We start from the raw sequence: 25218 nt of genomic DNA, 5'->3' as shown, positions 1-25218 counted from the left end.
AGCTCCATGTTCATTGCAGCATTGTTCACAATGGCCAAGACATAGAAACAACCAAAAAGCCCTTCAATAGAAGGCTGGATAAAGAAGGAGTGGCACATATACACTATGGAATACTACTCAGTCATAAGAAATGATGACATTGGATCATTTACAACAAAATGGTGGGATCTTGATAACATTATACAGAGTGAAATAAGTAAATCAGAAAAAAAACAAGAACTACACGATTCCATACATTTGTGGGACATAAAAACGAGACTAAGAGACATGGACAAGAGTGTGGTGGTTACCGGTAGTGGGGGGGGGGGCGGGAGGGAAGGAGGGAGAGGGGAAGGGGGAGGGGGAGAGGCACAAAGAAAACTAGATAGAGGGTGACGGAGGACAATCTGACTTTGGGTGATGAGTATGCAACATAATTGAATGACAAGATAACCTGGACATGTTTTCTTTGAATATATGTACCCTGATTTATTTATGTCACCCCATTAACATTAATAAAAATTTATTTATAAAAAAAAGAGTGTGGGGGTTACAGGGTGGGGGGAAGGAGAGGGAGGGGATTAGGGGAGGGGAGGGGCACGAAAAAAATCAGAAGTTGACGGAAGACAATTGGACTTTGGGCGATGGGAATGCAGCATAATCAAATGTCAAAATAATCTAGAGATGTTTTCTCTGAAATATGTACCCTAATTTACCAATGTCACCCCATTAAAGTGAATAATAAAAGTAATAAAGAACATTACAGTAGAAATAACTATAAATGACAGTAAGAAAAGTTAATGCATTTTATTTTATATATATTATTTAAAGCTTGGATAGGGTTGGATGTTTTTCCAGGTTTTTAAATAATTTTTACATTTAAGACATTAAATCCCAGAATTTCAACAACAATCCTGGTTATTTATTCATTAAACAAGTGTGTGTCAAATATGACTACATGCCGAACAGTACCCTGTGCTTGGCACTTAGGACACAGGGAATTTTTCAAAACACAGCCTTGTCATTATTGCCGTTAAACCCCTCGGAAGCCAGTGCCAGGAATTCTTAGGTTCAAACCAGGTACAAAGACCTGCCTGCCTACCTCTGCCTGCCTACCCCTGCAGGTCTCCCCAGCTCACCTTGCATGGTTCCTCCACACCTCTCTCTATAATCACACTAGCCTCTTTAGGTTCTTTGAAGATGCCATGTTCCCTACTGCCCCAGGTCCTTTTATATGCTGTTCTCTCTACCCAGAACACTCTCTCTCTGCTTCCTTCCCCTTTGCCCAGGTAGCTCTTATAGTTGGAACCTTAATCCAGGTATCACTTCTTTAAAGACAACCCATGTATTTGTAATTATCTCCTGGTCATGTAGTTATTTGAGTAATGCCAGTTGTTCGCCATGAAATGTTTGCTTATAGGTTCTATGACAGCTGGGTTAGTGTATTGCTGGGGACAGTATCTGTGTTATTCACATTGGTCCTCAGCTCCTGGCAGAATGCCTGATATGATTCAGGCACTCCATGAGTACTTGTTGAATGAATGAATGAGTGATAAACAGTAGATGGTCCATAGCCTTCCAGTCTAGTGTAGATCCATCCAGTATAGGTGGCCATCTCCTCTACTCTCTGGGTTCCAGCTGCCCCTGGGCCTGACTGCATCAGTTCCTGGTCTACCTCCCTGCAACAGTAACATTCATACACCATTGTAGCCATTTGATTACTTCAGATTTGTAAAGACCCTGTGAGTTCTGCATTCATGTCATTCTTGCGTTGCTGTTGAAAAATCAGACATCCAGAGAGGTTAAGTGAATTGCTCAAAGCCACCTGGTTATTAAAGTCAATATTTAACCTTGTTTTTTTTTTTACCAGCACCTGGACTCTACTTACCCCAAACTTAGCACCAGCTGTGGGTAAACAGTATTTGCATGTGCACTGGGGGCTTTGCCCTAGAACGGTGATTTTCAACTAGTGTGCCACATTTTTTAAAAATTAATTGGGGAGAGAGAGAGAGAGAGAGAGATTGATTTGTTGTTCCACTTAGGTGCACATTCATTGATTCCTTCAGAATGACCGTCTGGACTGAGCTCACTCGCTGAGACCCACAGAATTTTTAAAACACGCAATACCTGACTATTTAGTCAGGGGCACCGACCTCTTTTCCCTTAGATTGTCAAATTCAAAAATGGCAACAGCCAACACAACAATAGCGTGAACGAAACAAAATTATACCTATTTTTTTGTCAGATTGGCCAAAATGTATTTTTTGGTGTGTTGCAGAATTTTATTAGTTAACTTATATGTGCCATGAGATGAAAAAAGTTGAAAAAGCTGCCATAGATGATGTGTGCACTTTGGGTGGTGTAGTCCGGGATTTTTACGGTCTTCTGGGATCTGGACGAGGCGCCCCCTCCCGGTTACCCCGGAGACTTGGGAGCGCTGCGATTCATTGCCTCCTGGAAAAGAAATGAAAAGTGGCGGTGGACCCCTGAACTCCGTGTAGTGTGGCACCAGCCGGCGCGGACCTGACACGAAATCCCTGTGTCTGGGGATTTGAGGGGCGGGGTTGGGTCTTCAGCTCCAGGTGTGTGTGTGGGGAGGTGGGGGCGCCCCCACCCCGGGCTTCTGGGCAGTCTGATAGCTCAAAGACAGGTTCCAGAAGATTAGAGCAGGGGCACCCAATGGGAAGTCGAGGTGCGGGGTAAGGGGGTGGAGACCAAGGGGAGAGTCATATGAGTCTAAGGCAGAGGCGGATTAAGGTTGGTTGAAGCCCCAGGCGCAGAAGAAAATATTAGGCCCCTTTAAAAAAAGAGAGGAAAAATAAAAGGACATGTTAACCATATTTTTAAATAAATAAAAACTATTATGTACTATCAGTGTTAAAATTGTACATATGAAACCAAATTTGATGTCATTAGAAAAAAGTGTAAAATTGGGGTTTTGCCAGGCCCTTCAGAAGTTGGGGCCCAGGGCAGGCGCCGGGTGCACCTGCCCTTAAATTCGCCTCTGGAAGGTCTCCCTGAGTCTTAGCTTCCTCACCCATGAAGTAGAGATGATAAAAACTATCCCTTCCAAGCCAAGACGGGCCCTTGGGTCTGGATTGGCATCCAAGCAGCGTTGGGAACCTAGGACAGAGTGTGGGGGTTCTCAGGAAGGTACCAGTTCGCTGCATAAAGCCCTGGGAAAACTTGCAACCTCAGCCTGATAGGAGACTGGTGGCAGGCGGAGTGGGGAATGGGGGTACCTGTTCCTTTTAATATACATTTTTAAAAGATGTTATTTATTGATTGATTTTAAAGAGGGTGGACAGCGAGAAAGGCAGGGAGTGGGGGAGGAGCTGGGAGCATCAACTGTAGTTGCTTCTCCTATGTGCCTTGATTCAGAACCAGCGACCTCTGCACTCCAGGTTGAGGCTTTATCCACTGCACCACCACGAGTCAGGCTAGTATCTTGATTAGTACATAAAACATACTGCTGGATCACAATACCAAAAATAAATTTGAATTTCAGCCCACTGCTTCTAATCTGTATTTATAAATTTAGTTGGCTAAAAATGATTCAGGATACAAATTATTTCCACGATCACTTTATCATTTCTTGTGTTTCAGGGGATAATTTGAGTCCTAACAAAATCTGATTCTTGTGTTAAATATATATATTATATTTTTTTATGTGGTTAGGTTCTGTACATTGGAGAAATATATTTGCATTTTGTCAACAGTTTATTTTAAAGTTATTTAATCTGTTTAATTCCAGCTTCATTCCAAACAGGGATGGAGGCAGGAACAGTTTCTTACCTGCTGATGTATGCCAAGCAGAGTGCCAGGCATTGGAGACAGAGGTGAATCAGACAGGGATGTGAGGGGTGGCAGAAACTGTGACTGGGCCACAGGCAATCCTGGTCTTGCTGGGTAGACCATGTGTTGTATTTGGGGAGTGCTTCATCCTCTGGTCAACTACAGGCTTGTCTGTGGGCAGGAGGAAGGTGTCATCCATGGAGGTGGAGGCTGTGTGGGTAGAAGTTAGCCTCTCATTTTATCTTCACTCCCAGTACAGAGGTTCACTTCTTGGGGTCTCAAAAATATTCTGAAGGGTCAGGATAAATAGAGGGAATGAGAGGAAAGAATCAATGGAGATGCCCAGAATGGGGCATGTATTGCCAAATGCCAATTTATTACCTTTACTTCCTGAACAAATTTGATTCTTTGATTTACGTGGTTCTCCTATCCACCCCCACCCCACAGTAATGTTTATGGCCTTAGAAACATTCTAAGAAGGGAGGGCCTTTCAGTCCTTGATCCTGAGGTATGTCTTTGTAACCATGTTTTAGAGTGGACACTTAGGTCTTTTCTTTCTTATGTCCCTGCACTACTTTAGAAAAGTTGGAGCACTCTCAACTCTGTAGCATGTTTTTGGAAGCTGTCAATGGCCAGCTTGGGCAGTGAGCTATGGGTGGAAGGTAATACAATGGTAGGTAGGTGTGGAGGCTAGAAAGGGAGATGCTTTGTGGGGGCATCCCTGGTGATGGGACCAAAACCCAGGGAGAAATGTTTTCCTCTTCAGTGGCCTCAAGGCTCTCCCTCTATCATAAGCTCCAAGTACGGATCCTTTTCCTGGAGTCAAACTCCAGAACAAAGGAAACAATGAAAATGGCCACTAAATACGTGGTCTAGCAATCAGAAAAGCCAATTAAGACAGCCATGAGATATTGAGCAGTTTGGCAATTTTAAATGTGAGTTATCAGCAGTTCTGATTCTAGGAATGTATTCTTAGGAAACAGTTGAATCAAAATAAATGTGTGAGGATATTTTTGAATTACTGATTATAACGGAATTCCCTCAGCAGGGGATTGGTTAATAAATTATGGAGTATATCTAGGCTATAATTTCATTTAGATTAAGGAGCCTAGGAAACAGGCAGCCTCATGGTTTCTTTAGTGTTTCGCCAACACCCATGTGGTCCTGGGCTCATGTCAGCCCCTTACATTCGTGGTAAAACCCCTGACTAACCCTGCCGTGGCGATTGGGAATGATCCAGCGAGGAGCTGTTTTGGAGGGGGAGGAGTTGGTGGCCTAGATGAAGGAGGGGGCTGTGAACAAGGGTGAGGTGGCAGGATTCAGGTGCACAGAAACAAGACAAAGCAGTGAGGAGCATTTTGGTGAAAAGTTGCGTGACCTTGGCTCCTCCACTTCTCTGAGCCTCAGCTTTCTCTTCCAGAAATACTGTCCACTTCACAAGGTAAGTTTGACAAGTGTAGAGGTTAGGAGTATTGGTTTTGTCAGATGTGAATTTGAATCTCAGGTCTGGCAGGTACCAGCTGTGTGACACTATACAAGTGAATGAGAGATTGTAGCATTTATTGAGTGCTTGCTGTGTGGCTAACCGATAGAATCCTCTCCAGCCTAGAATACTTACTCTTAGTTTTATTCCAGTCTACAGGGGAAGGAGATAGAAGCATGGAGAGAACAAGTCATTTGCCCGAGGTTCCAACCAGGATTTCTTTCATCACATTATCCTAACTTTCCTGCGCCGAAAACTGGAATAACAATAATACTGACAATTCATCATGCGGTTGAGAGGATTCAAGAAAAGAGGCCAGGCAAAGAGTAGGTAGGTGCTTATTAAATTATTATTAAAACTATTATTATTATATTCTTTGCGTTTTCCCGAGTTTTTGAAGGGAGCAGGCATCACTTGCACAAATCCTTTGTATTAAAAAAAAAAAGACCTCAGGTGAGGAGGGAAAAACTGCAGCTGCGGTTGACTCCGGGCATGGCCATAGGGACGTGGCCTAGAGGGAAGGGCGGGGCCAAGAGGGAGGGCCAGGCTGGAGGGGCGGGGCCAGAACGAGGGATTGATGCTGGGGCGGGACAGGGCGGGGAGAGAAGGGGCCGGTCGCGGGTCGGCGGCGCATGCTCGGTGGTGCGGCTCGTTCCACTGCTGCCGCCGCCGCCGCCGCCGCCACCGCCAGCGCCACCGCCCACTCGGGGCTGGCTTGCGGCGGGCGGCTGGGGCGCCCAGTACGGTTGGGGTGGCCTAGCGCACGGCGATGGCCCCGTGGCTGCAGCTCTGCTCTGTCTTCTTCACTGTCAACGCCTGTCTAAACGGCTCGCAGCTGGCGGTCGCCGCGGGTGGCTCCAGCAGAGCGCGGGGCGCCGACACCTGTGGCTGGAGGGTAAGAGAGGACAGCGAGTTTCTCGCCATCCGCAAAAGCGCGGGGGACGCGGCGGGCGCGGCGCGCACAGGTGCTCACCGGCGGCGGAGCCCGCGCCGACTTGCTTGCTTCTTACGGAGTCCAGACAAACCTTCCTTCCTCCCTCCCCGGGCGCGCGTCCACCAGCCGGGACCGGGATGAAAGAGGCCGCCTGAACCCCGGCTTTGTGTTGCTAATGAAGCGCAGCCCACGGGCCGGGGTCCTGCTCCCGGAAGGCGGGCGAGAGGGGCGCCCGGCTGCGGTTCGGAGAAGGGCAACCCATCTATTTTTAAAGTTATCGATTTTAAAGAGACAGAGAAAGTAAGGGAAAGAGAGATGGAAGCATTCATTTGTTGTTCCACTTAGTTGTGCATTCTTTGGTGGGCGCCCCATCTTTTGTTCCTGGCCCAGGACCTCCAACGCCTCAGGGCTGCGCGCCCAGGAGCTGGGATCCTTCGAGTTGTCAGGACGTGGGGGCGCTTTCCAAAGCGGGAGTGGGAGTTCCCCCCCCCCACCTCTGGTTCACAGCTCTGCAGAATCTCCGGACTACTTGGGGCGCTAGGGAGGGATGCGCCCCCCTCTCGGACCGCTTTGTTCTTTCTAGGCCCGGTCGTTTTACCCTTCCACCCAACCTGCGACTCCTGACTTGCTGGGAAATTTTGGTTCCCCGTTCACCCCTTCATCTACGAATGGTCTCACGGATGACACTCCCCCCCCCCCCTCCCCGCCACGCCCCAACATGAGAATATTTTTCATCGCTAAAGGGAGGCAGGAGTTTGTCATCTCGGTCAGGTGCCCGAGACGAGACTGGAAAGGTGCACCAGACTCCCACCTTGTGCTTGGAGTCCTCTCTCTGTAACTGAACGCTCCGTTAATGCTGTCTGGGCCTAGGGGCTGGGCGCACCAGGACGCTGCCATCCCGGGTCCTTACCAGGATTCCTGGGCTTGGGCCGTCCCAGTAGCTGGGGGCTGGATTCATCTACCCCGTACATCTCACAGAAGCCAAGGGGGCCCAGCACCATTACACTTCACAGCCCTCGTTAGAGGACAGGGCTTTGTGTTCAGGCAGCCACAGACATGACCTTGGCTCTGCAGTGGGCACCCATAAGCCTCAATTTCTACACCTGGAAAAGGAAAGTAAAGGTGGCTATCCTACTTTCCCCAGTACTGTTGCTCTGAGGGATGGATATGAGATAGTTTGCTCTGAGCAATGTTTACCCACCTCTTCTGGGGTGCTCTGAAGGGCCTCAGCACGACCAAGGCCTAGGACCTGACAACTTAGGGGCACAGGCTGGTGCCTCCTGCTCACTTGCCCACATTCTGAGAAACAGTGTGGAAAACCAGGTATGAGCCAGGTATCTGGGATGTCTTTAAAACCAAGAGCTGCGCTATAGACAGCTATAACTTACTGTCTCACAAACCGCATAGTGAATATGAAATCTTCCTATTTGAGTGAAACATCACATTTTTTTACTTTCACCATTTTAGTAAAATATTATTCCTATGTTTTTATTTAATAAAAATAAATACCAGGTTTGCCTCAGTTATCCGATTAAAACATTTTCCTTAAAGCTATCTCATGTGAACTTATCCATTCTCCTCGATTTTTTAGATCTAGACTGATAAGTTGGCCTTTGAACAACTGTAGCAGCGTCACAGGTATTTTATTCCAGGATTTCATATGACGGCATAGGTGAATTTTCTGTTTTTCTACAAATGCCTAGGTAGCTTCACGTGTCAGTGTACAAGCTTGTGAAGGTTTAATGCAGTGGAGAGCAAGCCTGGGTGGTATTGTTCTCTCTGCCTGTAGGAGTGTGTTCTCTTCCCCTACACCTGCACCACCACAGAATTAGTGGTGCTCTTCCCCTAGTGGCCTCACATTCATGCTGACCTCTCCCACCACAGTTCCTACTTTGGGGTGACCTCAACAACTTCCACCTTGGCTCTACCAGTCCTTTCTTTGGGTCATTTTCATCCCCTTCTTGAATGAGCATGGAAGCCTCTGGGCCATCTCCCGAATTCCAGGCTTTTCCCAACCTCATACATGGCTCCTTCCCTCTTGGACATGCCTTTTGGTGCATCTGATGGAGCTACCAATTTTCCCTTACCTAGCTTGCCTACCTGCCTTGCATAGCCATCTTCCCAGCCCTAGCTCCTCCCACCCTGCTTCCTAACTCCTGTGGCATGCTTTTCCCTGACTCTGGGAACCTGCTTGGCTTAAGACTCAGCTCAGAGGATGCCTCCTCAGAGGAGACCACCCAGAATGCCATTCCCCTTGCTTTGCCTTCTTATGCAGGTCCTTGCACTTTGGTTCTCATCCAGCTACATCATCTGCATTTGTTCACAACTTTGTCTTCAGACTAGTTTCTTTAGGTTGATACTTAACTGCTTCTCAGTGGCCTCAGAGCCTGGAGCCCTATAAATCTCAGCTGAACCCAGTTAGACCCTGCAGCCATCCTGCTAAATCCTATATTAAGTGATTGATTTTTAGAAGGGAGAGAGATCAGAGCACCAGGCTCCAGTGTCCTCTCCATAGCAGGCTTCTTCACATGCTCTTCCTGCTGGTATTCCTTCTCTTTACACACCAACCTCCCCTCTCAGCTCCAGCATTACTTCCTGTGGGAAGCCTTCCCTGTTCCCACCTCCCTAGGTAAGTTTTTCCAGAAGTTGCTCTGTCAGAGGACTGGCCAGTAAGTACTGGCATACAGTGATTTGGGTGTTTGATTCATGTCTGAGTCTCCTACCAGATAGTGGGTATTCAGCCCATACATAGATGTTGATCTCACTTCTGAGGTTGCTTACTATGTAAGCTGGACCTATGTGAAAGTATAAAGGTAGACTGTGTGTCATGCAATAAGGAAAGAGCTTCCTGCGCCAATCCAGGCCACACAGAACCTCAGAGGGGGACAGTAGGGTGAAGTGAGCCCTGAAGCGAGGAGCAGGATCTTGGTGCTGAAGAAGAGCTGAGCGAATGACCCCCTTGATCTCCAGGAAGCATTTGTTTCAGGAACTGTTGCCCCTGCAGGAATGTGTATCTTCCCAGGACTTGTAAGGTGACTGACTGCAGCCAGCTCACCCTCTCTTGGCAGCTCTGCTAACACACCCTTTAGGGCTGCTCTCAGAGGAGGCGGCCTGGTTTAAGTGGTCAGATTTCACAACTTCCCCATTATTAGCGGTGCAATTAAGGGGCTGATACCATCTTGAACACAGCTCAGTGTTTTAGAAATGAGTTGTGGGCACACTTCCTCGACTACTTTAAAAAAATCTTTTAGGGCCCTTGCCAGGTAAAGTTGCTCTTTGAGTAATAAATACAGTGTGTCTGTAAAGTCATGGTGCACTTTTGACTGGTCACATGAAAGCAACAAAAGACGATAGAAATGTGAAATCTGCACCAAATAAAAGGAAAACTCTCCCAGTTTCATACCTATTCAGTGCAGTTTGATGTGGGCTCACGCACAGATTTTTTAGGGCTCCTTAGGTAGCTATCCCGTATAGCCTCTACAGACTCGTCACTGACTGATGGCCTACCAGAATGGGGTTTCTCCACCAAACTGCCGGTTTCCTTCAACTGCTTATCCCACCGAGTAATGTTATTCCTATGTGGTGGCACTTCGTCACAAACGCGCCAATATTCACGTTGCACTTTGGTCACGGATTCAAATTTAGCGAGCCACAAACACTGAATGTTCCTCTGTACCGTCCACATCTCGACTGGCATGGCCGTGGGCTGCTCCGCTGTATACACGGTGTTACGTCATCATCTGCACATGCTGCCACATCATCCTACAGAAACTGGGAGGGTTTTCCTTTTATTTGGTGCAGATTTCACATTTCTATCGTCTTTTGTTGCTTTCCTGTGACTGGTCAAAAGTGCACCATGGCCCTGGCCGGTGGCTCAGTGGTAGAGCATCGGCCTGGCGTGCAGGAGTCCCGGGTTCGATTCCTGGCCAGGGCACACAGGAAAAGCGCCCATTTGCTTTCTCCACCCCTCCCCCTCTCCTTCCTCTCTGTCTCTCTCTTCCTCTCCCGCAGCCGAGGCTCCATTGGAGCAAAGATGGCCCGGGCACTGGGGATGGCTCTGTGGCCTCTGCTTCAGGCGCTAGAATGGCTCTGGATGCAACAGAGCGACCCCTCAGAGGGGCAGAACATCGCCCCCTGGTGGGCATGCCAGGTGGATCCTGGTCGGGCGCATGCGGGAGTCTGTCTGACTGCCTCCCCGTTTCCAGCTTCGGAAAAAATGAAGAAAAAAAAAAAAAGTGCACCATGACTTTATGGACACACTGTATAGTTTTCCCAAGAAGTAACAATTTGAAAAACTGCCAGAGGGGAAGTTTTACAGACTCGTCCTTATTGACACTCGGTCTAAACTCATGCTTTTTGATAGTGGAACGGTTCTGTTTGTGATGGGTAACTTTATATCAATTACTTGTGCTGAAGTTTTCCTCCCTTTTTGTCTTGCTGGGTGTTTGGGAGCCTATTTATGGAAAAAGAATTAGGAGTCTACTTGCACAGGTTTTTATTTAGTGGCTTTTCCTGCACTGGAGGAGGAGGAACATTGCTTACCTTCCTGCCTAAGTGGAGTGCACCTTTCTGGTCTGTTATCCCTGAAACACAATTTCTACCCCCAAAATGTCTGCTCCTCAGAAATCCAGGAAGCTAGAATACTGGCATCATCTTGACAGTGTAGTGCAGGTTTCCCATTTAAGGCAAATACTTCATCTCAAAAGGTAGGAAGGGCCCTGGCCGGTTGGCTCAGTGTTAGAGCGTCGGCCTGGCGTGCAGAGGTCCCGGGTTCGCCAGGGCACACAGGAGAAGCGCCCATCTGCTTCTCCACCCCTCCCCCTCTCCTTCCTTTCTGTCTCTCTCTTCCCCTCCTGCAGCCGAGGCTCCATTGGAGCAAAGATGGCCCGGGCGCTGGGGATGGCTCCTTGGCCACTGCCCCAGGCGCTAGAGTGGCTCTGGTCGCAACAGAGCTACGCCCCGGAGGGGCAGAGCATGGCCCCCTGGTGGGCAGAGCGTCGCCCCCTGGTGGGCGTGCCGGGTTGATCCCGGTCGGGCGCATGCGGGAGTCTGTCTGACTGTCTCTCCCCGTTTCCAGCTTCAGAAAAATACAAAAAAAAAAAAAAAAAAAAAAGTAGGAAGGAATAGGGTGGTACTTGAAAAAGAAGTTCCAGCTGGTTAGAATTTGGTTCCCTGATAAAAGTCCAATCCAAGATCTCACCTTGGCTGGGAGCCCAGACATGTTTATTTGATTCTGAATTGGATGCGTTTTCATTCACTTGCAGCTCATGGCGCCCAAGCCTGCATCTGGTCTGCCTGTCCTGTAGTCATGTTGTCCATGTTATACATGCTTTTGTGTCCCTTACAGAATTCCTGGTTAAAAGTGACTCAGCCCTTGTTGACATGTTTTTCAGAAAGACATTTTTTTAAGTGCAATGCTTCTTCCAACTTGTTTTGCAGTGTGATTTGGGAATCCTCTGGCCCTGGTCCATCTCTCTTGAGCAGCCCTCCCTTTTCTCTCCACTCTGCCCTGGAGCCCCTGCAGTGCTAGTTATTAAATTGGGAATACAGCTGGGTGGTGTGACAAGCAACTAAGTGCGGGCTATGGCACTATTTCCTTTCGAACATGATTTGTCTGTGTGAATCCAGAGGCTTCCAGTATTAGGATTACCTTGGAAGCTTGTTAAAATGCAGATTCAAGGCTAATGAGACCAGCATGGGAGTAAGGTGGGGCCCAGGAATTGGCATTTTAAGAAGTTCCTCTGATGCCCCCTCTAGTATGAAACCATTGCTTTAGGCTTCCATGATCAGAAGGAAGAGGAGAGAAGCCCCGTTCTAAACATTTAGAGTCAGCATTTGATTGTAAATTATTTCACTGGACTTAGAAAGTGGAGACTTTGTCAGAACCCTGGTCAATAAAGAGAGTCAGATTGCTTGAGGGAGGATGTGGGGAGTCAGCTGGGCAGGGCACCCTGATTTGGGTGGGCGCCTCTGCCCTGGGGTTGAAGAGTAGGCCAGAAGTGAGGGGGACCTACCACTTCCACCGGGTTCCTCCCCAGAACAGCTGGGCTTGTCTGGAAAACATTCTCAGAAGAGTAGAATAGGATCCAAATTATATTCTCAGCAGTTCAAACCTTACAGACAGCTTCTCTACAAAGGAAAGAACTGCTAATGCTTTTTCTTTTTCTAAAAAAAAAAAAAAAAAATTATTGATTGATTTCAGTAAGAGAGGAAGGGAAAGATAGAGAGAAAGAGACAGGAACATGGAGCAACTCCTGTATGTGCCCTGGTTGGGGATCAAACCTGCATGCAGCCTTGGTGCTTCGGAATGAGCTATCTGCCTGGGGCTGCTAATGCTTTTTTGAATATTTTTCATGCATAATTTGGCCTAAAATGTCTGTGTGTCTGTGTGTGTGTGTGTGTGTGTGTGTAAGATTTCAAACCCTCTTTTCCTTCATCAGTTGGTCACTAAACTTTTACGTACTGTGCCCCATCAGATGTCTGCTGCTGCTGGGGCCATCTCATCAACAATTAATTATCTCTTTCATTCCTCCTCACTGCCTCTCGCATCTGCCTCTGATGGATGGTTTTTTAGGCCTCTGGAAGCTTGGATTCTACCCTCCCCCCTTGATTTTTAAGACTATAGGCTGAGGTGGGGGCTCAGGCAACCCTAGAAGTTTCACAAGCTGGGGTGGAGTCAGTGCCCTTGGAGCTGACCTCTCTCCAGCCACCCTAGACTGGCAGCTGAGACCTTTTACATTTTGCATCCTTCCTCCCCTATTTGAAGGGTCTCCTGCCTTCAGGAAGCCCAGGGGGGCTGTCTCCAGGCAGCCTGACTTGCCCAGCCAGTGGGAGGCATTGTCCTCCTGGGCAGTGTTTGTCTTTGCTGCTGGCTCATTCTGAATGAGCCTGACACGATTAGGTGACTGATGGCCCCGGCAACACATTGTCTCCTCCAGGGCCCAGGGCCTTTGAAGCTCTTCCCCGTGGGAAGTAAAGAGACTATTTGCTCTATTAAAATGCCTTGGTATTTCCTCTGTTTAACCACAGGCCACTTCCTCTCTGCCACTCTAAACCCCGCAGGGCCACCAGCTGATTGAAAAGACACAAACCCAGGAGTGATCATATCCTATTGAAACAGATAGTCTTACTTCAGATTAAAGCTGGGGAGAGTCTCAAAGAAGAAACCAAATTTAAGGGGGAATCTTTCAGATGGCTCCTTACCTTGCTCAAAAGTTAGTTTGTTGACATAATTCACACTTGAAGTCCTGAATGCATAAATGGGTACTTTTTTTTTCCTTCAAAGAGGGGAAGCTTAAATTGTAATCAAAGCAGTGTGTGTTTTATCTGCATATGGCAGATTAAAACGATTTGATCAACTGAATTTCTCATTATGTAAGTTGGAAGCCCTTCAGTGTCTGGGAAGAGCATGCTGTCTGTTCAGAGAAAACCTACTAGGTTTATTCTCTGCTTGCAGATTCCATCTGCTTGGTCTCATGTGCTCAGACGTCCAAGTCAGAAGTTTGTAGCAGAAATAATACCAAGAATATCTCCAGGGAGACTGGCCCTCATCCTTTCCCAAGCAGTAACATAAAAAAAAAAGTTTAATTAATAACACCAGGCAGGAAACAAAAAAATTAAACAATTAAAAAACTACCTAAATAAGAAAGATTGAAAGTTTGAACTCCATTTGTATCTTGTTTTTACCAAGGGGCCTAACAAAGGAATAACTAGTTAGTCTCTGATGGAGACTATTATTTTAGCATTTACACTTCCATTGTTCAAAGTATCCATGATAAAAACGGCTTCTCTCTTCTTTGGATCCTTGTTTGGAAATGTTGGGGGGAAGGTGGATGTAGCTAATTAAGGCTACAACATTTAAAGGGGGGATTTAATAGGTACCAGCTGTGCTCAACAAATCACTGGGTGGATGACAAAATAAAGATGTGATGTGAACACATGTGATTCTCTTCTAAAACGGAAGTTGACCTATAAATTGTCTGATTTAATAGTGCAAATGAAAACTACCTCTACTGTGTGCACTTTCAAGAAGCATTTGTTTTATAGTCAACCTAATGGTAAATGTCTTATTTGCATAAGGCTGGTACCTTAAGACTTGAAAGGGCAGTAGATGGCAAGTATTGTTGAAAGTTGAACAAATTGCAGTTTTATTGCATGTTTCTTCATTCCAAACCTGATCTAATAGACGTTAATCATGAGTCTTTTCATGAAAAATTGCTACCTTCTAGAGAGGCTTGCTTGAACATCTCAGAAATGCCATATAAAAGTGAAACAGCAACTTTGAAAAGGGAATGGAAAATAATACTATTAATTAAAATATTCAGATGGATATTTACATTTTACACATTAAATGAGTACTTCAAATGAATCCTTTTGAAATCAAGGGGATTAGGCTTTAAAAATAACATTTTTAGGTTTAAAAAGTACCTTATTCCCTTAAAAACTAGGAGTTTTTTCAAGTGTTCTGTTGTGTCAGTTTCATAGACTTGCCCATCCCCCCCCCCCCTTGATTGGTAACCCTTTAAAAAATGCTGGCTTTGGCCCCAGACTTCTGTTCTGAGATGGACAGTTTTACTCACAAGTGGGAGGGTTGATGGGGATAGAGGGAGGGTTTCCTTGGAACGAAGAGGTACATTTTCCTGAGACAAACCATATGGTTTAGAAATTTCTCTGTGGTTTCGTTCTGTCCAGGTGATTTTTGGTTTCTCCTCTCCTGAAACGGCCCTCCTTTTATCTGAGGAAAATGTGGTGCAGTCCAGACCAAATGCAGGAGCAGTCAGCCAGCATGGTCCCTGTTGAGCGACAGTTGATGGCCCTCTTCCTCTGCTATGGTCCCATTTGCTCTGGGTGAAGCACAGGCACTCACACAGTTAGGATTTATTGTGACTGCTCAGTATCTGAAGTTCAAAAGGCTTATTTGGAGTCAGGAGTCAAGAGAGTTTTTTGAGCAGTGACTCTTGTGTTAAGTCATGATGTGCTTCTGCAATCATGGTGAGTCAGTGCCTGAGGTGCTGCTGGTCATCCCCTTTGGAACTCTGGCTTTTTAGTCTGTTTGTTCCCAGACTGCCTTCTTGCCTTCTCTGCCTCGGTTTCTGTTGCTTTTTGTTTGTGTGTGACAGAGAGAGAGAGGGACAGATAGGGACAGACAGACAGGAAGGGAGAGAGATGAGAAGCATCAATACTGCATTATGGCTCCATAGTCTCCTCAGTTATTCATTGATTGCTTTCTCATGTGTGCCTTGACCGGGGGCTGGGGGCTTGGAGGGCTACAGCAGAGCAAGTGACCCCTTGCTCAAGCCAGCAACCTTGGACTCATGTTAGCAACCTTGGGCTTCAAGCCAGCGACCTTTGGGCTCAAGCCAGTGACCCTGGGGTCACGTCGATCCCAAGCTCAAGCCAACAACCCCGCGCTCAAGCCAGTGACCCTGCACTCAAGCTGGATGAGCCTGTGTTCAAGCTGGTGACTTCAAGGTTTCAAACTTGGGTCCTCTGTGTCCCAGTCTGACGCTCCATCCACTGCGCCACCACCTGGTCAGGCTCTCTTGCTTTCTTTGTGAGGCTGTTGCACACTACCACCTTGGATTCCCCGTGCGAATTTCACTCATGCCACGAGGCCCGTATTTAGTAAAGCCGACCTGTTCTATCATGCTTCCAGATTTAGTGAGACTGCATCCAGCCGTTTGCAGTGAAGAAGTGTAAACTTGATTTGTGTTTGAAGAGGAAACTTAATTTGGGTGGTTCAAAGGAGGCTTATAGGAAGGGGTCAGGATGGCTGAAGACAGCAGGTCTCTCACTGAGGGGATGTTGAGCAGGGACTCTTGGTGAGTGGAACCAGGAGGTGGGGAGATGATTTAGGCAGAAAGAAAGATGTGGGCAAAGCTAGAAGAGGGTGGCTCATTGGTGGTCGTGGGGACAGGAAAGCTGAAGATGGAGGTTGGGACTAGATAATAGGGTGCCTTTGAATTTGGCTTGCATGTGCCTCTGTTAGGAGTGGTGAGGCTTGGAAAGTTTCTCCAGCACATGGAGAAACTTGTTAAGAATGGCTTGTTAAGAATGACTCAGCAGTGACCATTCTTTGATTCAGGGAGTATTTGGTGCTTTCTCTGTGCTGGGCCTGATTAGATAACAGAATACCAGACCTCACTACCCTATTTAAAATAGCAGTCTACTGCTCTTTTTCCTCTTTCCTCACTTTATTTTTTGAATTTTCACCATGAGACACACATCATGTTTTCTTGTCTGTCCGTGTCCTGTGCTGCACTGTCAGCTCCGTGAGAACAGGACCTTCATCAGTTTCGTTCCCGCTGCATAACAAGATCAATGGCAAGCACCTAGCAGTTTCCCCCTGTGTTTCTTGAATATGACTAAGTGCTCTGTAGGAAATCAAAGTGGGACAATGAGAATGATGGCTGCTCGAGTGGATAATCTTGGTGGCCCCTGTGAAGAGGTGACGTGTAAGGCAAGCAATTATAGAAATTTTCTCTGAAGTTGTAGTTATTTATTATGTTTTGGTAACATTGGGGCATCATGTGGTATTAGGTGCTGTGAGTAGCATGAAAATATGCTCCATTTTTCATTCATACCACAGATTATTAGCACTGTGTGCCACCCTGGCCAACTGATGGGCTGTAGGACAGGCTCTCAGGGAATAACAGACAGTGAGTGGGGCCAGCTTCGGATGGCATCGCAGTTTGCAGAGTGTCTGTTGCGTGAAGAGGATATTTGGACTGTCCAGATTATGCTGCTGTGGATGAGGAAAAAACATAAAAAATTACTGCTCAGCACTAACTAAGCATCCTGATTTGGGATTGTATGAAACCATGGGAATGAAAACGACTGCCCTTCGCTGGCAGCAGCCCTCAGAGGTTAGGAACAGTGTGTCTCTTTAACAGAGGTATAGGTCTCATTTTGTTTCATTCTGCTCTGGTTGTGAATGCATTTCATTTTCTGAAGTTGCTAGATGGTCCATCCAGAATCAAAGATGCTCTTTGCTTTCTTTCCGGGGCTGTGGGTTTGCTGGCCAGCTGTGGTAATGAGTTTTTGCCTGGCTTTGATTTTCATGCCTTGCCTCCCTGTGGGAGGAACTAGATATTTCTGATCTTACCTCTGCTCATATTCAGATCCAGCCAAGCAATCAGTGAGTTCCCGGGCTTTTTGTGGGAGACTGTGGGAAAAGTCCTGGTTGGCTGGCTATGAATTAATGAAATCCTTAGAAGGCTTCACTAAAGATAGCTCCTGTGGTTTAACAAAATAGCATTGCCTTTTTAATTTGAGAAAGAGGTCATAGAGTTTTACTGAAATCAAGCAGAGAAAATGTAACATCTGGTTGTGGGCTGCCCAAAGACTGCTTTAGGGCAGCAAGCGCAGTGGGTTCCCAGTGTCCTGTGAGCCCAGTGACTGTCACCCAGGTCCCTCCCACGACCACTTCTCTCCCTGCTCTCCTCCCTGGGTTTTGAAGTCCTGTCAAGACAGAAATTCTACCCAGTATCTTTTCACTTGAGCACCTTTCCCACCTACTGAACTTTTTTCCTTTTACCTAAAGGGCCACACATTTTTTTTAAGGGCTTATTTTTTGAGTTGGTCAAGACTTGTGTAATCTTTGCTTTTATCTCGTTAAAAAAAAAAAAAGGATGTGGTTGGATAACCAGGGAGAGCTTGAGTGGAAGGCAGGGAAGTTGTAAAGAGCCATTCTAAAAAGTTTTTATATTAGTAAGAATCCTGATAAGAGGAGAAAGAGAATGATAAATTGTGAAAGAGTTTTAGGCAAAAGCATAACAGGAATTTTAAAGACCTATGACGTTTTTAAAAGCAATAAAACATGAATGTCTTAAACGGCTGTTGTGTCTGCATCTACCCCCATTAAGTGAATAATAAGTCATGTTATAATGTTTTTATATTTATTTTTATCCTGGGTCTACTGTATTGCCTGTATATAATTTTCCTTTAAAAATATTAGTAATATTTTGAGCATACATTTTTCTGAAACTAAACAGCAGGATGAAGTTGTTGCTGCATAGCCCACACCTAGAGCAGCAGGCAGACCGTCACGGGTACCCGGGGCTTCTCTTGACTGCACTGTCTCTCCCATATTTTGTATTCTGCAATTTTTCAAACCTATAGAAAATTTGAAAGAACAGCAAAACAAACACCCTTTTCCCCTTGGCATAGAGGCACTAGTTTTTAACATTTTGCTACATGTATCTCAGTTGTCCTCCTAATGTCCTTTATGATTTCTTTTTGAGTCACATCCAGGATTCAGACAAGGTCACTTATTAATTACGTTCAGATGGCCTGTCTCTTTAGTCTGCTTTAGTCTAGAACAGTTTGTTCATCTATTTTTTTGGTCCTTTGTAACATACACATTCTGAAGAATCAAGGTCACTTGTATCCAGTCCCACGATTTGGATTTCTGATGGTTTTCTCATGATCAGGGGGTCAAGTAAAATGTTTTGGCAACATCCCTCTAAAAATGATACTGTGACATTGTTGTGTTTTAGGTATCAAAAGGTAAAAAATATAGATGTAGTTTTAGCGCTGAGCAAAGTTTGGTTTTTCAACTTGAAATTGTACACAGAGACCTTTGTAATGGTTTAACCTAGTTTAGTCTTGTGTTGTCTTTTAAAAAAACACAATGCTCTACATTAAAGGTTTCCCTTTTCCCTGACTGCAGACCCAGAGACAGTGCAGGTCGTTTGTGCTGTCCTGTAATACAATCTCTCTCTTTAAAGACTTGGAGATTAACATTGCTCTCTCAAAATTAGGAGTGTTGTGTCTCAAGAATGCGTGAAGCTTTTGCTATTCACAGGACTTGTTGCAAACAGTGGTGGTTGTCTCCCTCAGCAACTGGCAGAGAGCTCCTATTAAAACCTCTATTCGGTTGGGGCAGGTTTACGGTTGAGTGCTTTCTCACACCAAAATCCAGTCATTTCTTTCCTTTGTGCAAAGAAGACATTGAACTTTTATTTCCAGTAAAGGCCACTTCACTCAAAACATGTCCTCAGAGTCCATTTCCATCCTTTTAGTTCTGTAATTGCGTATTGCCTAAATTATTTTATTAGAGTTCCTTTTAGACAGTTTCATTAGTTTAATTTGAATTACTGTCTTCTACCTAATTACATCGTTTTTCTTTCTTTTATTTGTTCGTACTCCAGATTTAAGAGCCAAGACATGTAAAGTTAATATTGATTATTTTTCAAAGTAAGTTAAAACGTCAAAAAGCGACAAGTTGTTATTCTTACAGGGTACCAGGAAAACGACAGAGACAAAACCTCTATCTTTTATTCATAAGTCCAGGGAGAGTGAGAGGGCAGAGGCGGGCCTGCACGCCTGCCGTTTGTTCGCTTTCAGGACCTGGCCTCCTCCCCTGCTGGCCGAGAAATGTCATGCCGAGATGTAATAGTGGGACATTCAGCATCCAGAGAATGGACCACAGAGGTTCAACTTTGCTTTTCATTTTCTTTTCTGGCACCAAGTTCCAGGTCCCCTCTGTGGCCTGACAGTGAAAGGCCAGAAAGCCGTGCTCTGGATGCTGGCAGGGCTGTGGGGTGGCCCAGCCCAGTGGGCCAGGCTCCTGTGCTGGAATGCACCCCCGACACAAAGGCTGGGCCGGGCTGGGCCCTGGTGGGTCTCAGAGGGGGTGCATGCTGCCTTTGCTTCGCCTGGTTTGCTCTGGTCACAGGAGAGAAAGTTCTTGTTTCCATGGCTCTGTTCCCCTTGGTTTTGGTGGAAGTGCAAAGTGCCTTTGATTTCAGATGTCACTGAGGGCTAACCATTTCTGTATGGGGAGGCACTGAGGCACAGAGCCGGAGGCTATGAGACCCCTCTGGCTCTGACATTGTCTTGAATAAAGAGAAATCCGATAGCATTTGCTAAACGGGCCTGAGATTTGACTTAGAGCCATAATTCTCAACTGGGGGTGATTAGGGGAATCTCTGGAGACATTTTTGATTGTCACACTAGGAAGTGCAGGTGCTACTGGCATTTAATGGGTAAGGGCTAGGGATGGTAAGCATCCTAGAGTGCACAAATTGGCCCTCCCTGATAAAGAATTCTCTGGCCCATTTTGTCAGTAGTGTTGAGGTGAGAAACTCTGATTTAGGGGTCCCATTTTAGTATTTGAGTTTCTCAGCTCATGTAGCCTCATAACACTTTTCAATTTCCTTTCTGTTTAACAGAAGCTGCTGCTTCTATAAATCTGCACTCAGGATGAATTTCCATTAAACTCTCTAAGACATATGATTAAATTATTGTGGTGCTGCTAGAAGATATGCCCTGAATGCAACTACTATTTTAAATGCAAAAGATTATTATTATTTTTTTTTTGGCCATAATTTGATCAAAGTAGCATAACCTGTGCCTCTGTTTTTGTTACTCACTGATGGTCTGTGGATAACATTACATTTTTTCAGCATGAAACCCAACACTTCAAATCCCTAAAGCAGTCTCAAATTTATGGTTAATAAAAGCATTTATTGTACTGGATGTCATCTGTTATATCACTCTGGGGCTAGAAACTGGCAAGCAGTGGACAGGAAATATTTTCATTTCAAATCGCTTCAATCTTATGGTCTAGGGGCAAAAGTGTCTGATTTCAGGAAAGCCGAGTTGAATAGCATAGTAATGAATGCATTTTTACTTGATTAAGCAGGCATTCTCTCCCTTTCAAACAGTCTTCTCTCTTTGGCTTGGTGGGGCTAAATAAACATGTGATGTTAAATGATAGCATTTCTTATGTTGGCCATACTTTCCCTTTGATCATCTTGAACTTCTTAGTGTTTTTCAGGAATCCTCAGCAGAGAAGGAACTGCGAGGGGGGGTGAGTAGAGAAATGGCTAAACTCAAATGTTGACCCTCTTTGTAGTTGTTGACTCCCTGAGCAGAGGAGGTATTCTGAGATGATGCCAACTCTTCTGAATTCTCCTTTAAAAAATGGCATTTGGTTCCTCGCCCTTGGGAATCACACATTTTGGAGTAAAAGACGTTTTGATTTTTTTTTTTAAAGGCTGCAATTTTTTTTGTAATTTGAGTCCCTATCTCTTACATCCATCAAGTAAACAGGATGAGGAGAGTTCCATCCAGAGGCAACCCAGTGTGGTGATGATGTAGCCAGGACAGGGTACCTGCCTGCCCTGTGACTTTGAATGTGTTATCCAAATCATCGCTTCCCAGTGAGCCGTGGAGGTAGGCAGTTATTTCTGATGTGGTTGCTTTTTTCCCAGATGAGGAGTCCATGGCACAAAGAGCCAGGAAGGGATTAAGATGGAAGGACATGTGACAGAGAGGCCTCTCTCCGCCAGAAACCAGAGCCAGAGTTCTTACCCTGCCTGTGCCCCCAGCGGTCAGGCTGCGCTGCCTTCACAGCCTTCAGCCTGACATGGACTTCTGCCACGGGCAGCAAAGGAGCTCGTGGGGGTGGGGGTGGGAAGAGAGCAAGACTAGATACCATAGAGTGCTGTGCAAATAATTAAATTAAATTAGGATTAGGCATTTACCCCAGAGGTTCCCAAACCTGGCTGAATACCAGAATCACCTGAGGAACATTCTTGGGTGGGAGGGGGGTAGGTGGGGGGAGATTCCGGGCCTCACCCCAGACTTGCTTAAGTGGGATTTCCCAGGAAAGGCCAGGAATCTGAGTTTTTTAAAAAGCTGCCGAATTAGTGGTTGCCAGGGTTTTGAGGGGTAGAGGGAGGGTTTGACTACAAAGGGACAATGGAAATTGTACATTGGGAATTTTAGGGGATGATGGAACTGTTCTTTTTCTTTTTTTTTTGGAACTGTTCTTTATGCTGATTGAGGTAGTGGGCACACAAATGCATACATGTATACATTTAGTTGTACATTTACACATGTATAAAGTCATGGAACTATATACCAAAATCATCCATTTTACTATGTGTAAATTAAAAAAATGTCTGGGTGAAACTGAGTTATTACTTAGGTGTCAGATAAGGTGACATATAGTGCCTAGTGACAGCTGGGAAGAGTTGTCCAGCTATGAGGAAATGTCACCTGGAATTTCAGAAGCAGGTGGGCAGTTGCTGAATAATCTTAGCCCTGCAGTATCCAGTAGAACTTTGTGTGATGATGGACATGTTTTTCCCTGCACAGTCCCATTCAGTAACTGTTGGGCACCTGTGGCTGAAATGTAGCTAGCATGACTGAGGAACTGAATTTAAACATTACTCAAGCCTGACCAGGTGGTGGCGCAGTGGATAGAGCATCGGACTGGGATGTGGAAGACCCAGGTTTGAGACCCCGAGGTTGCCAGCTTGAGTGTGGGCTCATGTTGTTTGAGCAAGGCTCACCAGCTTAGACCCAAGGTCACTGGCTCGAGCAAGGGGTCACTCGGTCTGCTGTAGCTCCCTGGTCAAGGCACATATGAGAAATCAATTAATGAACAACTAAGGAGTCGCAACCAAAAATTGATGTTTCTCATTTTTCTCCCTTCCTGTCTGTCCCTGTCTGTCCCTCTCTCTGACTCTCTCTGTCTCTGCCACAACCCCCCCCCCCCCAAAAAAAAAAAACGTTACTCAAATTAATCTAAGTTTAAATAGCTACCTCTGAGTAGAGGCCACCATGTTGGATAGCTGACCCTTGGAGGCAGACATTGCCACATTGGGGGCTTTGGCTGTGTGCCAGGTGCACACTGAGCCCAGTGGACCTTTATGCTGGAACAGCAATAGTAAGTCAACCCGAGTATTAGGCAAGATGGGAATGTGGGTAGGACGTGTGGGTTGGTAAGGACAGAGAGAAAGGAACGTTGGAATGAAGACTGATGTGGGATCTGCCCAGGCAGAGGACAGCCTTGCCGAGTCGGGGAATCTGCTTGTCTTCCCCTAGTGAAGAAGTCGGCACTGACTTTGGCCCAGTTCCTTGCCCAGCTTTCCAACCGTATTGGTCTTAAAAGATGCAGCAGTCAGTTCAGATGCTTTTTTTAATTGTGCTTCTGTTCCCCTGAAGTGGCAGGATCTACAGGAAGCCATTGGAGGGCCCAGGGGAGCTATGAACAGATGGGTTTGGGGGGTGTCTGCTGTCTGAGCGAGGGCGAGCCAGGCCAACCTGCCTCCATGGACAGAGTGTGATGACAAACCTGTGTGGGCGCATCTCCTTTTTGGGGAAGGAGATCTTATAAAAACAGCAATTGGGCATCAACCTCCCACTTAATACTTTGAGCACGAGGCCTCCACCTGGGCTTGTGTTGAGGTACACTTACACCTCTGCCCCACCGCTCGTGGATTTACATTATCTTCAATAGTGTTACTTTTCCAAATTATTATAAACGAGTGAGATTCTGAGAGTGCAGCCTTTTATTAGTGCAAACCAAAAGGTGACAGAAATGATGTTCTAATTTGTAAACATTTCTTAAATAAATTTGCTAAATGGCTAACAAAAAATTTCATGAGCTGTGGGCTTATCACTAAGGTTTTATTACTCTGATTTTAAGATAGGATGTACTTGAAAGTCTTAAGGGAGGGGCTTTCAAATTAGAAAAGCCAATTTTATTTTTATATGAAAAGGTCACTTTTTAGATCAGGAAGAAAAGGGCATTCTGAATTATAGCATATTTAAGCTGGGTTTTCTTGTGCCCTTACAAATTGGTTACTTCAAACTAATGCAAAAAAAAAAAAAAGGAACCAAAAAAAGTTTATAATGAGCATTAAATGCTGGCTCTCTCACTCTTGAACACACAGATACATCTTATTGTAAAGTTGAATTCACTATGTTTATTTTTGTTATGATTGTTTTAACTTAAATTTGTTTTGCAAAGATATTTTCATGTGTTGACATAGTTCACCAGACATGCCACTCTTAGTGGCCACAGGATATTTTCATGTCTTCCCTCCCCTGCCCCTATGCCAGCCCTTTCCCCTCATTGATAAAGCATTAGGGCTGTTTCCAAGTTACTGCTGTTACGAAGCTGCTGTGATATCTTCATACAGATAGGTTTTCTGCCTCTGCCTCTGCCACTCCCCACTTTGGTTGGTCTCCTTGGCATGCAACTCCCAAAGTGGAGCAAAGATTTTGCAGCTCTGACTGCATTTTTACCAGCTTGTGCTATATATAGTGATGATCAGGACAGCAAAATATTATGTTTTGGGAGGACAAACTTGGTCCACAAACTGTAGCTCTACCATTCGCTACTATTTTTGTGAACTGAGAAAATTTCATCTGTAAAATGGGTTAATAATAGTTTTATCTCCCAGGATTATCTTGAGACCTGAGTGGGGTGCTGTCTTTAAAACACTTAGCTCTGTGCCTGGCCACATAGTAATTACATAGTAATTAGTGACAGTCTGTTACTGGTAGAATAATTGCTTATTTTCCCACATCCTAAAAAATACTGACATGTAGTATTTATTCACTCTGTTATTTTGGTAGAACCTTGGGCTTGTTTCATTTTGGGTTTATTAGTTTGGGTGGTATTTTTTTTTTTTTTTCATTTTTTTGAAGCTGGAAACAGGGAGAGACAGTCAGACAGACTCCCGCATGCGCCCAACCGGGATCCACCCGGCACGCCCACCAGGGGCGACGGTCTGCCCACCAGGGGGCGATGCTCTGCCCATCCTGGGCGTCGCTCTGTCGCGACCAGAGCCACTCTAGAGCCTGGGGCAGAGGCCAAGGAGCCATCCCCAGCGCCCGGGCCATCTTTGCTCCAATGGAGCCTTGGCTGTGGGAGGGGAAGAGAGAGACAGAGAGGAAAGTGCGGCGGAGGGGTGGAGAAGCAAATGGGCGCTTCTCCTGTGTGCCCTGGCCGGAAATCGAACCCGGGTCCTCCGCACGCTAGGCCGACGCTCTACCGCTGAGCCAACCGGCCAGGGCAGTTTGGGTGATATTTTAATACCACCAAACTTTCTACCTTTTAAGTTTGGTGGTATTAAAACAAGGTGTGGATGAACTGTTGCTTAGTGGAGAGTATCAGGGCAGATAAGTGAAATGAAGGTTTTAAAATAAGAATATTGATTGAGTGGATCTTCTGAACTTAACAACAAACGGTTGAATCTGGCCCTAACTGGTTGGCTCAGCGGTA

General features: G+C 45.8%; 1 protein-coding gene across 4 annotated transcripts in view; it reads left to right on the top strand.

Moving 5' to 3' along the window:
* The first annotated feature begins 5890 nt into the window (after positions 1-5890).
* Positions 5891-25218, top strand: part of IL17RD (interleukin 17 receptor D) — a 71757-nt gene continuing 52429 nt past the window's right edge. For 3 of the 4 annotated variants that reach the window (XM_066350477.1, XM_066350476.1, XM_066350475.1), the window contains exon 1: positions 5891-6152. In XM_066350477.1, coding sequence (XP_066206574.1) covers positions 6027-6152 — 126 coding nt within the window. In that variant the 5' untranslated portion in view covers positions 5891-6026. The remainder of the gene's footprint in view (positions 6153-25218) is intronic. The other variant, XM_066350478.1, reaches the window with a different exon arrangement.

Source organism: Saccopteryx leptura, chromosome 10 (genome assembly GCF_036850995.1).
Source record: "Saccopteryx leptura isolate mSacLep1 chromosome 10, mSacLep1_pri_phased_curated, whole genome shotgun sequence".
Classification (NCBI taxonomy): Eukaryota; Metazoa; Chordata; class Mammalia; order Chiroptera; family Emballonuridae; genus Saccopteryx; species Saccopteryx leptura.
The sequence above is the reverse complement of the archived record's forward strand: the minus strand, read 5'-3'. Positions and strand labels throughout refer to the sequence as shown.